General features: G+C 42.2%; 1 protein-coding gene across 1 annotated transcript; it reads left to right on the plus strand.

The window, feature by feature from the left end:
- The first annotated feature begins 187 nt into the window (after window positions 1-187).
- Window positions 188-6,982, plus strand: LOC109889567 (fibroblast growth factor 23). Its single transcript, XM_020481085.2, has 3 exons — window positions 188-709; window positions 5,043-5,146; window positions 5,312-6,982. Exons 1-3 carry the CDS (start codon window positions 502-504, stop codon window positions 5,669-5,671), a joined length of 672 nt encoding a protein of 223 aa, XP_020336674.1. The 5' UTR covers window positions 188-501; the 3' UTR covers window positions 5,672-6,982.
- The last annotated feature ends 9,827 nt before the right edge of the window (window positions 6,983-16,809 follow it).

Here is a 16,809-nt window from a genome sequence, read left to right on the forward strand (position 1 = left end):
AGGCTAGGGGGAATAAACAAGAGAGCCCAGACCCTCAGGTAGGCAACCTCTACATGCAGGTAAAATGCAAATAAACTGTACCAACCAATAGAAATGCAGACCCCTGTAAAGGCGATTGCTCAAGCAGAGAGCAGGAATGGCACATGGGCCAATTACCTTTGAGGTGAGGGTGGTGAAGTTCCCTACTAATGTAGGATTTAAACGATTCCATACATAATTTCCCGCACATATAAACTACATCGTTCTGTTGACCCTGGGAGTTTTTAACACGTTTTTTTTTAGGTAGAAGCGAGCATAATGTACTGTTAGCCGTGTTATATAATGCGTTTTTGAAACTCAAACTAACATCCGGTCAAACAAAAAAACATCGACAGGATTGGGCCAGTCACAGAGCTGTCAATCTTCAAATATAACTTTTGGCCTCTTTTCCCGTCAATTGTTGTCAACACTGCAGCTAGAGCACCTCGCGGAATAGCGTGTGAACCCGCACATTTCCCCAACATGCACCCGGCTTTCTTCGCGATTTGGCTGGCTGCTCTACACCAATCAATGCCGGTCAATTGTTTCCCTGTGCACCTAGACCCATCGCAGCCGTGCAAAACAATTAAAGGAACGAGCAAGCGCTCAGAGTCTGTCGATGTAGGAGATGATTTATTGAAGGTGAATTTGAATGGACATGTACATAAAGCCATCGACATAAACTCTCTGGGTAAGTTTAGTTTTCTGTAATAAACTATTTTCACACTATGCTTTTATTTTAAAGTTATCTAATTGTGAAATGTAAGTTTTGACCCCGTTTTATTTTACACACAATCTAAAAGCGAGTGTTCAATTTACACTGCCACTTATAAACGAGGACATGTTCTTTTTCTGGAGTTGAACAGCTGTGTAGGCATTGCTTAGGACATCTGAGCTGAAGTTTTGTGTTCAAGGATTTACAGAACCTGTCCCAGTGCAGATTTGTAAATATGTCCATAATTTTTCTTAAGAGTTTTTTTGTACCTGTCTAATTAATGTATTTTACAGGTGTTTCCGTTTCTCAGTAGTTTGTCATTCTGTTTGCAGCGTTTGTGTCAGGAGTTATCAAAATTGCTGTTGACGATCCACAGCGTTATGCAGGCTTGTCTGTTCTACTCAGCGGTTCATCAAGACCATGAATAGTAGAATCAGGTGTAATATGGAGTTTTCCCACCTTTGCTGCTATAACAGCCTCCATTCTTCTGGGAAGGCTTTCCACTAGATGTTGGAACATTGCTGCTGGGACTTACTTCCATTCAGCCGCAAGAGCATTAGTGAGTTTGGGCACTGATGTTTGGCTATTAGGCCTGGCTCGCAGTCAGTGTTCCAATTCATCCCAAAGATGCTCGATGGGGTTGAGATCAGGGCTCTATGCAGGCCAGTCAAGTTCTTCCACACTGATCTCAACAAACCATCTCTGTATTTGTTTACCTTTATTTTACTAGGCAAGTCAGTTAAGAACAAATTCTTATTTTCAATGACTGCCTAGGAACAGTGGGTTAACTGCCTGTTCAGGGGCAGAATGACAGATTTGTACCTTGTCAGCTCAGGGATTTGACCACTAGTCCAACACTCTAACCACTAACCACCTGCCACATATGGACCTCACTTTGTGTACGGGGGCATTGTCCAAACTGTTGCCACATAGTTGGAAGCACAGAATCGTCTAGAATGTCATTGTATGCTGTAGCATTAAGATGTCTCTACACTGGAACTAAGGGGCCTAGCCCAAACAATGAAAAACAGCCCTAGACCATTATTCCTCTTCCACCAAATTGTACAGTAGGCACTATGCATTGGAGGCAGGTAGCGTTCCCCTGGCATCCAACAAACCCAGATTCATCTGTCGGACTGCCAGATGGTGAAGCGGTATTCATCACTCCAGAGAACGCGTTTCCACTGCTCCCGTGTCAAATGGCGGTGAGCTTTACACCACTCCAGCCAATGCTTGGCATTATGCATGGTGATCTTAGGCTTGTGTGCGTGCGGCTGCTCTGCCGTGGAAACCCATTTCATGAAGCTCCCAACGAACAGTTTTTTTTGGGGGGGGGGGGTATTTTATTAGGATCTCCATTAGCTGTTGCAAAAGCAGCAGCTACTCTTCCTGGGGTCCACACAAAACATGAAACATAATACAGAAGGACATAATACAGAACATAAATAGACAAGAACAGCTCGAGGACAGAACTACATGCATTTAAAAAAAGGTACACGCAGCCTACATATCAATACATACACACAAACTATCTAGGTCAAATAGGGGAGAGGCGTTGTGCCGCGAGGTGTTGCTTTATCTGTTTTTTAAAACCAGATTTACTGTTTATTTGATCAATATGAGATGGAAGGAAGTTCCATGCAATAAGGGCTCTATATAATACTGTATGCTTTTTGAATTTGTCCTGAATTTGGGGACTGTGAAAAGATGTCTGGTGGGATAAGTGTGTTGACTATGCAAAAAATGTGGGATTTTCAACACATTAATGTTTCTTGTAAAAATAAGTGATGTGCTGATTTTGCTTCCAGAGGCAGTTTGGAACTCGGTAGTGAGTGTTGCAACCTTTCAGCATTTGGCAGTCCCTTTCTGTGAGCTTGTGTGGGGCTACCACTTCGTGGCTGAGACGTTGTTGCTCCTAGACGTTTCCACTTCACAATAACACTTACAGTTGGACCGGGGCAAATGTGAACTATTGTTGCATCACCATCTTTATTGCAAAAAAAGAAATACAAATACAAACCTAACTTTTTAAGCTACACATTATTTTAACAGAAGTAATGAACTGTATATTGATCAGCACAGCGATTGACAAAACAGGACCATGTTAGAAACACAAGTGGTTCTGAGCTTAATTCAATATTACACAGGTGAGCTAATAGTTACAGAAATCAGGAATGCAGGCAGGCTATATCTATCTGAGCTACTGTGTCCAACACACAGCCACCTGTTATGTTGGGCACCTACTGACCAAAAAAGGATGTTATTATGATACATGTTAAATGACATGTATTGCTAAAATAAAGGTTTAAGGAAATACAGGCATGACCCACATTACTACAAGACAAGCCTGATGGTCTTGTACATATAAAAGCAAAGTTAGCTTTCATTTAGCTTGAAAAAGTAGCATAATGGGATAATGTTTTACTGTGGTGTGTGAAGAATCCAATACTTTACATTGCATGCGGTACAAATCACATTATTGTGGAAGCACCTCCTCTAAGAGCCTGAATTAGGCTGTTTGAGAAGGTTTGACATGCATTGATTGCCCCAAACATACTCACTTGAAATGTTACTACTTAACTAATTAAAAATGTTCTCTCTGACCAAGTGGATTATTTATGTAAAAAAGTTTATACATCTAATTTCATTACATTATTTATATATACAGTGCATTTGGAAAGTATTCAGATCCCTTGACGTTTCCCACATTTTGTTACGTTATAGCCTTATTCTAAAACTGATGAGGAAAAAAATGTATTTAATCAATCTACACACAATACCCAATAATGACGAAGTGAAAACAGGTTTTTAGACATTTTTGCAAATGTATTAAAAAAACCCAGAAATACCTTATTTACATAGGTATTCAGCTATGACACTCAATTGAGCTCAGGTGCATCCTGTTTCCATCATCCTTGACATGTTTCTACAACTTGATTGGAGTCCACCTGTGGTAAATTTAAATTGATTGGACATGATTTTGAAAGGCACATGCCTGTCTATGTAGGGTCTCACAGTTGACAGTGCGTGTCAGAGCAAAAACCAAGCCGTGAGGTCGAAGGAATTGTCTGTAGAGCCCAGAGACAGGATTGTGTCAAGGCACAGATCTGGGGAGGGTACCAAAACATGTCTGCAGCATTGATGGTGGCCTCCATCATTCTTAAATGGAAGAAGTTTGGAACCACCAAGACTCTTCCTAGAGAGGCCGCCCGGCTAAACTGAGCAATCGGGGGAGAAGGGCCTTGGTCAGGGAGGTGACCAAGAACCCGATGGTCACTCTGACAGAGCTCCAGAGTTCATCTGTGGAGATGGCTGTCCTTCTGGAAGGTTCTCCCATCTCTGCAGCACTTTATGGTGGAATGGCCAGATGGAAGCCACTCCTCAGTAAAAGACGCATGACAGCACACTTGGAGTTTGCCAAAAGGCCCCTAAATGTCTCTCGGACTATGAGAAACAAGATTCTCTGGTCTGATGAAACCAAGATTGAACTCTTTGGCCTGAATGCTAAGCATCATGTCTGGAGGAAATCTGGCACCATCCCCACGGTGAAGCATGGTGGTAGCAGCATCATGCTGTGGGGATGTTTTTCAGGGACTGGGAGACTAGTCGGGATCGAGGGAAAGATGAACGGAACAAAGTACAGCGAGATCCTTGACGAAACCCTGCTCCAGAGCACTCAGGACCGCTGACTCGGGCGGCGGTTCACCTTCCAACAGGACAATGACCCTAAGCACACAACCAAGACAATGCAGGAGTGGCTTCAGGACAAGTCTCTGAATGTCCTTGACTGGCCCAGCCAGAAACCAATAGTGTTTTAAGTTTCTAAATAGGGCATTCACCAGCACAAAATGCACAATCTTCCATGGGCACTGTGAGGCTGGATAGGCTGCGCTTCAGCTCTCAAAATCCATTCCAATATCAACTGCGCTATCGTTAACTAGCTTATGTGGGTCTTAACCTCCCATTAGCGCTGCATGAAATGGTCAGTTTTGCACTTGTTTTTAAGGACACACCTCAACTATTACCACCCCTTCCACTCAGCACAAGCGAGCTGTTGTTAGACAGGTTGGCGTTAGGGCTGGAAAATGCCAGTGCGCCAGTTTTTTTTTTTTACATGAAGAAATTGCAAAAGAAATGCATTTGACACTTAATGCCAGCTGTAAATAGAGCCCAAGTGTCCTGACCATGTCCAAATGAACTAATTCAACAAAGTGTCTTATTTTGCAAGATTGTTAAATCATTTGCTTAAAGGAATAAATTGTCTGTCTCCATACTTAGTGTGAAATGTGTTTTTTTTATTTTCCCATAGTTGTCCTCCCAATAAGAACAGAAACAAGTGACTGTGTGCCAATATTGGACTTTAAAAGTAAACACTTCTTATGTGTGGACATCGAGGGAAAGTTGTTCAGTTCTGTAAGTATTGCATGGCAAGGTCACCCATGGATGCCCACTCTGGGAACAGTCAAATCTGCTCTCCCAAATCACTATTCACATTCATTGTACCATATGACTTTGTAGATTTAATATGACCTATTCATGTCAAATTCAAGTTGTGTTTCTGTTGTCACTCCCCACTAGATGGACAGCAGGAAAGAGTGCCTTTTCCAGCAGCTGCAGATGGAGAACCATGTTGACCTGTTCTATTCATCTAGCAACGGACTGTTGCTCCACCTGGAAGGGGCTAAGATCCATGTTAAAAGGCATGACTTGCTAAAGAGACACCTGGTTTACAGAAAGAAGAGGAGCCAACAGGTCAACGCAGAGAACCCAGAAGCAGAGCCCTTCATGTCTGATCAGGATATGCAACAGGACCAAGAACGAGCTGGTGCTGTTTCCAAGGAGACCATCACTTCTTGTGACGACCCTTTGCGGGTGTTGCATTCCAATAGCCCAGGCAGTCCTATCAAAACGGCTGTGGAAAAGACAGCGAACGAGTGAAGTACTGACCAAGAACTTGACTAGGCAGGCCAGAGAAATGGGCTTTGAGTTTGAAGCAACCTTTTGCGAGATAACATTAAGGGAGATATCTCCATGCACCAGTGCCTCAGTCCTAGTGAGTTTGTGATTTGGAATTGTCTGGATGGAGTGGTCACAAGACAATTTGAGTAAGAGCATGTTAGATTGAAACAAGGAGGTGAATTAGAAATATGATCTGTGCCCATCACTAGAAAGAGTCTTACAGTATATGTCGAGGTAGTTCTTGCTAAAGTCAGGAATGAGTTGATGAGGATAGGTGGATGAGACCGTGTATATAGCACAGTGAGATACCAACGTTTTGGTTATGCAAGGGCATGATGCACTTTTAAATATTTACATTGCATAAGGCAGGGCACGGTGGGAGTACGTTGAACGTTTCAAACAGTTGGGTTTTCTATTGAGTCAGGGATGAAAGTCCGATTTTAAATCATGATGATTCAGGCCGATCCTGAAAATGTGCAGGCTCAAATGTGCAGGCACTTTTTGTTTTTGTTACGGCCTATAAACAATTCAGGCAGGTCACCCATCATTTCCTTATCTACATTCCAAAGTATCTTATTTTAATTAATACAGAAATACATGTTTGAGTAGCAGTTCATGAGGAGCCGGCCAGTTTGGCAACATTCAAGGTAATACTTCTCTTTAATGGTATGACAGGGTTGAAAGAGTGTCCATGTTCTTTCACAAAGTTAAATTTTAAACTGGTTTGGCATTGAGCCTGATGTTGCAATATTTTAGTTGCATGAGATTTTCCTATGTAGGCCTATGTCAAAATGGACCAAAATTGCTGTCTTAATTATTATTTCATACAAGATTGCATTGTAACTTCTATTAATTGTAGGCCGTTTTTAAATAGATATGTTATGGAATTACTATATTTCGTCAATATAAAGGTTGTGTATGTTAACTATGTTTAAATATAATGTACATGTATCGAGGTTGTTTCACTGTCATTATACAGTACAGACATGTGGCTGAATGATGTTACTTCAACACCCAGAACAAATTGTAGCTGGTGCTGGACACCATTAGGAAAAAGCAATGAGCCATAACAATATAATGTTTATTTATTCAAACGTATTCACATATTGTTATTTATAATGTTTGTTTTGTATGGATGCTTATTGTCTTCAAATATATTGAAACATTAAGAAAATATAACAGATTCTGACTGTAATCATTACTGTACATATCATTTGAAATGTTCTTTTTATTAGGTTAATACCCTTGAATGTTTGTTAAATATATCAATAAAGTTAATTTTCTTCAGCATTTTAGAATAAAAACATGACGTCCTTTTCACACTCTAGGCTCAGGAATACACCTTGTTCACACGGTTTTCAATGCAGCTCTCCGTAACACTACATTAGTAGCCTGCTTTTAGATAGGTAGCCCAATTCTGTTATGTTTTTCACTAATTGGCTCTGAAAAAGATCTGATGTAAAAAGATCTGAAAAAAACAATTAGTGGGGGAATTTTTTTACATTTTTATTTAGCCTTTATTTAACACCAAATTATTATTTACAATGATGGCCTACAATATCAGAATTGGGCTGCCTGTGTGAACGCAGCTGTAGTAATTCAAATAAAATTTGATTTGTCACATGCTTCGTAAACAAGTGTAGACGTCTTCCTCCCAGACAAACTAAACAGCTCCTTTGCCCGCTTTGAGGATAATACAGTGTATACATCTGTATACATCTGGCCCTTCTTTGGACACTGTTAACTAACCTCCAAACAAGCTTAAATACCATACAACACTCCTTCCGTGGCCTCCAACACTAGCAAAACCAAATGCATGCTTTTCAACCGTTCGCTGCCCGCCCCCGCCCGCCCGACTAGCATCACTACTCTGGACGGTTCTGACCTAGAATACGTGGACAACTACAAATACCTAGGTGTCTGGCTAGACTGTAAACTCTCCTTCCAGACTCATATCAAACATCTCCAATCCAAAATCAAATCTAGAATCGGCTTTCTATTTTGAAATGAACATTCTCGAGGCCATCAAACTACTACGCTCTGAGATAGTTGAAATGAAAACCGAGGTAGTTGCTATGATTGAGGCCTGAATACAGGATGTTTCTGATACTTTAAAAGCATATCTAACCATCCTGCGGAACGAGACAGTGCCGGCAATCACATCATTAAAAACAACAGAGTTGCACACTACGACGATTGCAGGACTGGAGACCTCCGCTACCAGTGTCTCTGACCTAACTACCTCCCCCTGGAGGCTGACGTGAAACACCTGGCTGTGGATCTGAAAAAGGTACAGGAGAGTTGTGTGAGTTTAGAGGGATTCTCTTGCCACAATAACCTGAGACTGGTATCGATCCCAGAGTCAGCAGAAATGCCTCGCGTCACGGTTTTTGTTTCTGGGTTGCTGAAGGATGAGAAGCCCATGATTGATCGTGCCCACCGGCCACTGCACCCAAAGCCCCGGGATGGTGGAAGGCCCCGTGACATCATTCTTCGAGTGCACCTTTTCCATGAGAAGATGGAGATTCACCGACGAGCCCGCAATACCGCTCTGAGCTTTCAAGGACAGAGCTTCTCCATCTACCAGGACTACTCCCCCACTGTGTCCAGGCAGTCACAGCTTTGGGGCAGGCCAAATGGCTACTACGGGACCATCCAGGTGTGAAGTATGGACTGCGATGTCCGGCCTATCTATGGCTTACTCTTGATGGTAAAGACTACACCTTTGATTCTCCGGAGGAGGCTATCAGCAACTGTTCTGTTCTGATCTGTGGACAGTAAGTAAGTAGCCCACCTGTGGTACAACTATGTTTAGTTATAACATACTATTATTGCATAGTTGGGGAGTTGGCGAACCCACTCGGGCTTATTTGATGTGATCTAATGTTTTGATCATCTAGTGTGCTTGCCTTACAAGCATTCAGTCATTTTAATTTAATTGTATTAAGTTTGTTTACATAGTGTCTCACTGACTCAAAATATTTTTGGTTATTTGTTTACTGCATCCGTTTGTACCGACCCAGTAAACTGTAAATGTTCAGAGTCTACACGTTTCATTTTTTCCATTTTACTGTCAGATAAGGAGTTTGTCAATTTCATTTCTTCTGAAATCACCTTATTCCTAGAAATTAATTCAATGCCAGGTATGTCCTGCTCTATCATATGGGAGTCTCTCAAAGCATACATACGTGGCTAAATTATTTCTTATATAAGCCAACAAAAACAAATCTCACTCTCAGCGGCTTCGAGACCTGAGCGAAGCCATAGCCACATTGGATGAGAAGTATGCTACAGATCCTTCCTCTGTTCTACATAAAGAACATCAACTACTCCAATCTGAATTTGATGAGCTTTCTACCAGACAAGCTGAACAATTACTCTTACGCGCTTGATACAGAGTGTACGAACAAGGCGACAAGGCCAGTAAACTCCTTGCACATCAGATCTGTAAATCTGAGGCCTCATGCCTTAATACATCACAGCTACCGCCTAGCCTTTTATCAGGCCTCAATTTCATTACTATTAAAGAAAAACAAAGACCCCTGGATCCTATCGCCCAATCTCACTTTTTAACTGTGATTACAAAATCCAAGCCAAGTTCTTAGCCATCCGTATGGAAGGCTCGCTACACCAAGTAATACACTCTGACCAGACTGGCTTCATGAGAAATAGGCTTTAATTTTTCAATATTAGACGCCTTATGAATATACTGTACTCCCCAGCGCCAGGGGACCCGGAGGTGGTGGTCTCGCTCGATGCGGAAAAAGCTTTTGACCAGTGAGTGGGACTACCTAACAGCTGCCCTTTATAGATTTGGCTTTGGACCCAAATTAATTCCGTGAATAAAGATTCTTTATTTTTCTCCCATGGCTTCGGTACAGACTAACAACTTGTCCTCTGACTATTTTCCCTTGCACAGCGGATCCAAACAGGGTTGTCCACTCTCCCCCTTGTTGTTTGCTTTGGCAATCGAGCCCCTCGTCGTCGCACTGCACTCTAATGATGCCGTTCAAGGTATAATCAGGGCGAGCTTAGAGCAGAAAGTCTCGCTATATGCTGACAACCTCCTTTTGTTTATCTCCAACCCTGATACCTCATTACCTTATCTGTTCTATCTATAATATACATGATCTATTCTTAAAAAGTTTTGATCAATCTCGGGGTACAAGCTGAATCTAGGCAAGAGTGAGCTTTTTCCTGTAAATAAGGCTGCTTTAAAGTGCTCTTCTACAAGCTTTCAGTTTAGGATTGTCCGGGATCAATTCACCTACTTGGGAGTTAAAGTGACAAGTAAATATTCAAATTTGTTTTAGGAAAACATTGTTGCTCTAGCAGACAGTTTTAAACAATCTTTTACTTTTTGGAAGTCTCTACCTCTTTCTCTTATTGGAAGGATTCATGTCATTAAAATGAATGTGTTGCCCAAATGTTTATATTTATTTCAATGTTTACCCATTTCTATCCCAAAATCTTTTTTTAATTCACTGGATCAAACATTCATGTATTTTGTTTGAGATGGCAAAGTACCACAGATTGGTAGAAAACATTTACAGAAGCCTAAGGCATTGGGTGGTTTAGCTCTACCAAATTTTCAGACATACTACTGAGCTGCAAATTTCAGAGCCCTTTTGTACTGGCTGCAGACTGATCCTACTGGCCCAAGACCACTCTGGGTCCAGATGGAGTCTGAATCATGTGTTTTGCTAGTCTCTCCAAGTGTCCCTAGGCAAAAGGTGTGTCAACCCAATTGTCTCTTAAAATTTGGAATCAGTTCCGTTTAGCCTTTGAGGCTTTAAATGATGGGGCTTTTGGCATCTGGCACTCACTGGGCCCCTCCTCACTAGCCCAATTATTCTTTGATTATACAGGAAAAGGTCAACCTCCCCCAATCCCACTTCTTCCGCTATCTCCAGACTTGTTTTCTGTTTTCTTTTTGTTTTCTTTTTGTTTTCTTCTTGGGCCTCTATAACTATATCTATTGTTTTTATTTTTGTTGTTGTGTGATTTGGATTGATCCCCTCTACCACACGGAACCCCACTAATCTACTGACGGAGCGCAGGAGGTGGCTAACAACAGACCTCCATCCTATGCTAGCTTGCTACCGATGCCCTGGCTAGCTGTCTAAATCACCAACCAACCTCTCCACTCACCGGACCCTTTTGATCACTCGACTAAGCATGCCTCTCCTTAATGTCAATATGTCTTGTCCATTTCTGTTCTGGTTAGTGTTTATTGGCTTATTTCACTGTAGAGCCTCTAGTCCTGCTCACTATACCTTATCCAACCTATTAGTTCCACCACCCACACATGCAATGACATCTCCTGGTTTCAACGATGTTTCTAGAGACAATATCTCTCTCTTCATCACTCAATACCTAGGTTTACCTCCACTGTATTCACATCCTACCATACATTTGTCTGTACATTATACCTTGATGCTATTTTATCGCCCCCAGAAACCTCCTTTTACTCTATGTTCCAGACGTTCTAGACGACCAATTCTCATAGCTTTTAGCCGTACCCTTATTCTACTCCTCCTATGTTCCTCTGGCGATGTAGAGGTGAATCCAGGCCCTGCAGTGCCTAGCTCCACTCCTATTCCCCAGGCGCTCTCTTTTGACGACTTCTGTAACCGTAATAGCCTTGGTTTCATGCATGTTAACATTAGAAGCCTCCTCCCTAAGTTTGTTCTATTCACTGCTTTAGCACACTCTGCCAACCCGGATGTTCTAGCTGTGTCTGAATCCTGGCTTAGGAAGACCACCAAAAACTCAGACATTTTAATTCCAAACTACAACATTTTCAGACAAGATAGAACTGCCAAAGGGGGCGGTGTTGCAATCTACTGCAAAGATAGCCTGCAGAGTTCTGTCCTACTATCCAGGTCTGTACCCAAACAATTTGAACTTCTACTTTTAAAAATCCACCTCTCTAAAAACAAGTCTCTCACCGTTGCCGCCTGCTATAGACCACCCTCTGCCCCCAGCTGTGCTCTGGACACCATATGTGAACTGATTGCCCCCCATCTATCTTCAGAGTTCGTGCTGCTAGGCGACCTAAACTGGAACATGCTTAACACCCCAGCCATCCTACAATCTAAACTTGATGCCCTCAATCTCACACAAATAATCAATGAACCTACCAGGTACCTCCCCAAAACCTTAAACACGGGCACCCTCATAGATATCATCCTAACCAACTTCCCCTCTAAATACACCTCTGCTGTCTTCAACCAAGATCTCAGCGATCACTGCCTCATTGCCTGCATCCGTAATGGGTCAGCGGTCAAACGACCTCCACTCATCATTGTAAAACGCTCCCTGAAACACTTCTGCGAGCAGGCCTTTCTAATCAACCTGGCCGGGGTATCCTGGAAGGATATTGATCTCATCCCGTCAGTAGAGGATGCCTGGATATTTTTTTTAAATGCCTTCCTAACCATCTTAAATAAACATGCCCCATTTAAGAAATTTAGAACCAGGAACAGATATAGCCCTTGGTTCTCCCCAGACCTGACTGCCCTTAACCAACACAAAAACATCCTATGGCGTTCTGCATTAGCATCGAACAGCCCCCGTGATATGCAGCTGTTCAGGGAAGCTAGAAATCATTATACACAGGCAGTTAGAAAAGCCAAGGCTAGCTTTTTCAAGCAGAAATTTGCTTCCTGCAACACTAACTCAAAAAAGTTCTGGGACACTGTAAAGTCCATGGAGAATAAGAACACCTCCTCCCAGCTGCCCACTGCACTGAAGATAGGAAACACTGTCACCACTGATAAATCCACCATAATTGAGAATTTCAATAAGCATTTTTCTACGGCTGGCCATGCTTTCCACCTGGCTACTCCTACCCCGGACAACAGCACTGCACCCCCAACAGCAACTCGCCCAAGCCTTCCCCATTTCTCCTTCTCCCAAATCCATTCAGCTGATGTTCTGAAAGAGCTGCAAAATCTGGACCCCTACAAATCAGCCGGGCTAGACAATCTGGACCCTTTCTTTCTAAAATTATCTGCCGAAATTGTTGCCACCCCTATTACTAGCCTGTTCAACCTCTCTTTCGTGTCGTCTGAGATTCCCAAAGATTGGAAAGCAGCTGCGGTCATCCCCCTCTTCAAAGGGGGGGACACTCTTGACCCAAACTGCTACAGACCTATATCTATCCTACCGTGCCTTTCTAAGGTCTTCGAAAGCCAAGTCAACAAACAGATTACCGACCATTTCGAATCTCACCATACCTTCTCTGCTATGCAATCCGGTTTCAGAGCTGGTCATGGGTGCACCTCAGCCACGCTCAAGGTCCTAAACGATATCTTAACCGTCATCGATAAGAAACATTACTGTGCAGCCGTATTCATTGATCTGGCCAAGGCTTTCGACTCTGTCAATCACCATATCCTCATCGGCAGACTCGACAGCCTTGGTTTCTCAAATGATTGCCTCGCCTGGTTCACCAACTACTTCTCTGATAGAGTTCAGTGTGTCAAATCGGAGGGTCTGCTGTCCGGACCTCTGGCAGTCTCTATGGGGGGTGCCACAGGGTTCAATTCTTGGACCGACTCTCTTCTCTGTATACATCAATGAGGTCGCTCTTGCTGCTGGTGAGTCCCTGATCCACCTCTACGCAGACGACACCATTCTGTATACTTCCGGCCCTTCTTTGGACACTGTGTTAACAACCCTCCAGGCAAGCTTCAATGCCATACAACTCTCCTTCCGTGGCCTCCAATTGCTCTTAAATACAAGTAAAACTAAATGCATGCTCTTCAACCGATCGCTACCTGCACCTACCCGCCTGTCCAACATCACTACTCTGGACGGCTCTGACTTAGAATATGTGGACAACTACAAATACTTAGGTGTCTGGTTAGACTGTAAACTCTCCTTCCAGACCCATATCAAACATCTCCAATCCAAAGTTAAATCTAGAATTGGCTTCCTATTTCGCAACAAAGCATCCTTCACTCATGCTGCCAAACATACCCTTGTAAAACTGACCATCCTACCAATCCTCGACTTTGGCGATGTCATTTACAAAATAGCCTCCAATACCCTACTCAGCAAATTGGATGCAGTCTATCACAGTGCAATCCGTTTTATCACCAAAGCCCCATATACTACCCACCATTGCGACCTGTACGCTCTCGTTGGCTGGCCCTCGCTTCATACTCGTCGCCAAACCCACTGGCTCCATGTCATCTACAAGACCCTGCTAGGTAAAGTCCCCCCTTATCTCAGCTCGCTGGTCACCATAGCATCTCCCACCTGTAGCACACGCTCCAGCAGGTATATCTCTCTAGTCACCCCCAAAACCAATTCTTTCTTTGGCCGCCTCTCCTTCCAGTTCTCTGCTGCCAATGACTGGAACGAACTACAAAAATCTCTGAAACTGGAAACACTTATCTCCCTCACTAGCTTTAAGCACCAACTGTCAGAGCAGCTCACAGATTACTGCACCTGTACATAGCCCACCTATAATTTAGCCCAAACAACTACCTCTTTCCCAACTGTATTTAATTTTAATTTATTTATTTATTTTGCTCCTTTGCACCCCATTATTTTTTATTTCTACTTTGCACATTCTTCCATTGCAAAACTACCATTCCAGTATTTTACTTGCTATATTGTATTTACTTTGCCATCATGGCCTTTTTTGCCTTTACCTCCCTTCTCACCTCATTTGCTCACATTGTATATAGACTTGTTTATACTGCATTATTGACTGTATGTTTGTTTTTACTCCATGTGTAACTCTGTGTCGTTTTATCTGTCGAACTGCTTTGCTTTATCTTGGCCAGGTCGCAATTGTAAATGAGAACTTGTTCTCAACTTGCCTACCTGGTTAAATAAAAGGTAAAATAAAAATAAATAAAATAAAAGGAACTTTGTCAGAGCTAAAACACCTGAATTTCCCCATAGGCCTGCGAATACAGCTATAGAGAGCATCTTTGAGCCAAACTAGCTTCCTAGGGGTACAATTTCAGATGTATATGCCAAACTTGGAAGAATATTCTCTGAATTTGATCCTACCTATGTCCGATGTAAAACGGAACCAGCCACACTGTATCATATGTTTTGGGGCTGTCACAAACTGTCAGGTTTCTGGGAATGAACATGGAAATGTTTCTCTGATATATATGACACTGATATAGATCCGTCTCCCCTTACGGCCTTTTTTGGAATACTGCCCATATGTACCTCCCAGTCAAGAATTCAGTCGGACACTGTTGCTTTATACAGCTCTTTTAGCTAGACAGCTAATTCTCCAGAACTGGAAGATAGCAGTTCCCCCATATTATAAATATTGAGTGGGAGATGTGTTCTGCTCTCTTAAATTAGAAAAAAATGTAATTAAATACACGTGGGAACCCCAAACTGTTTTATGAGGCTTGGGCTCCATTACGGTCTTACTTTAAACAGTCCATCCTCTGATGGCATTGATATTAAAACAAAAATAAGTCTGTATTTGACTCCCATGTGACTTAAGGGTTGGATGAGCATTTCTTTGTGGGTTTTTTGGGGGACATTAAGGTTGATGATGTGCCTATTGATTCCTATTGTATGTGACTTGCAGATGCCTTGTTCATCTTGCCCTGTCAGAGGCTAAAATATGAGCTTGTTTTGCCTTGTTTTTTATTTCGTTCACACTTACATTAAAAAAATAATTTTAAAAAAGCATTGTAAACTTTATCTTTGGATGGTTGGTCTGTGGCCATGACTTTCTGTGAGTGTGAGTGGTTGCATTTCTCCACCCGTCACTTGTCTGTTTACAGGAACAATGGTGAGATGTCCGCTCTTTCCCTGTACTACAGTTGCCCTTCAACCTTTGTAGCTTTCTGCCCGGTGTGTTTAACTTGTCTAAAGTACAGTATCTTTATAGCTATTCAGTATTTTTAAGTTGAATATATATATATATATAGTTGAATATATTATTTATATTGTTTTGTGTTATCTGATGTGTGTAAAACTGAATAAACAAGAGTTTTTAAAAAGATCATCAAGGACAACAACCACCTCAGCCACTGCCTGTTCACCCCGCTACCATCCAGAGTGTGAAGTCAGTACAGGTGCATCAAAGCTGGGACCGAGAGACCAAGGCCATCAGACTGTTAAATGGGCATCACTAGCACAGAGGTTGCTGCCTACATACAGACTTGAAATCATTGGCCACTTTAATAATGCCACTTTAATAATATTTACATATCTTGCATTACTCATCTCATATATATATATATATACTGTATTCTATACTATCTATTGCATATTAGCCTATGCTGCTCTGTCATTGCTCATCCATATATTTATATATTCTTATTCCTTTACTTTAGATTTGTGTGTATTACGTATCTGTTGTGGAATTGTTAGATATTACTTGTTAGATATTGCTGCACTGTTGGAAGTAGAAGCACAAGCATTTCATTACACTCGCAATAACATCTGCTAACCACGTGTATGTGACCAATACAATTTGATTTGATTTAGACTAACAGTGAAATGCTTACTTAAGGGTCCTTTTCCAACAATGCAGGGCTAAAGAAAAATAATAGGAGTACCAGTAGAGTCAATGTAATTGAGATAGCTATGAACATATAGGTAGGGGTAAAGTAGGGGGTAAAGAGACTAGGCAGCAGGATAAATAATAGACAGTAGCAGCAGCGTGTGTGAAAATGTGAGTGTGTGTGGTGTCAGTATGCATGTGTGCACGTGTTATGTGTGTGTGTGGGCGTATGTAGTGTGTGTGTGTGTGTGTGTGTGTTGGGGTGTCAGTGTAAGTATGTGTGAGTAGAGTCCAGTGTGTGTCCATAGAGGCAGTGCAAAATAGTTAGTACAAAAAAAGGGTCAACGCAGGTAGTCTGTGTAACTAGCTATTTTGACTAGCTATTTAGCAAGTTTGTTTAGCAGTCTTATGGCTTGGGGTTAGAAGCTGTGCAGGGTCCTATTGTTTCCATACTTGGAGCACTGGTACCACTTGCCATGCGGTAGCAGAGAAAACAGTCTATGGCTTGGGTGGCTGGAGTATTTGACCATTTTTGGGGCCTTCCGCCGACACCGCCTGGTATATAGGTCCTGGATGGCAGGGAGATCAACCCCAGTGATGTACTGAGCCCTACTCA

Source organism: Oncorhynchus kisutch, linkage group LG4 (assembly GCF_002021735.2).
Source record: "Oncorhynchus kisutch isolate 150728-3 linkage group LG4, Okis_V2, whole genome shotgun sequence".
Taxonomy (NCBI): Eukaryota; Metazoa; Chordata; class Actinopteri; order Salmoniformes; family Salmonidae; genus Oncorhynchus; species Oncorhynchus kisutch.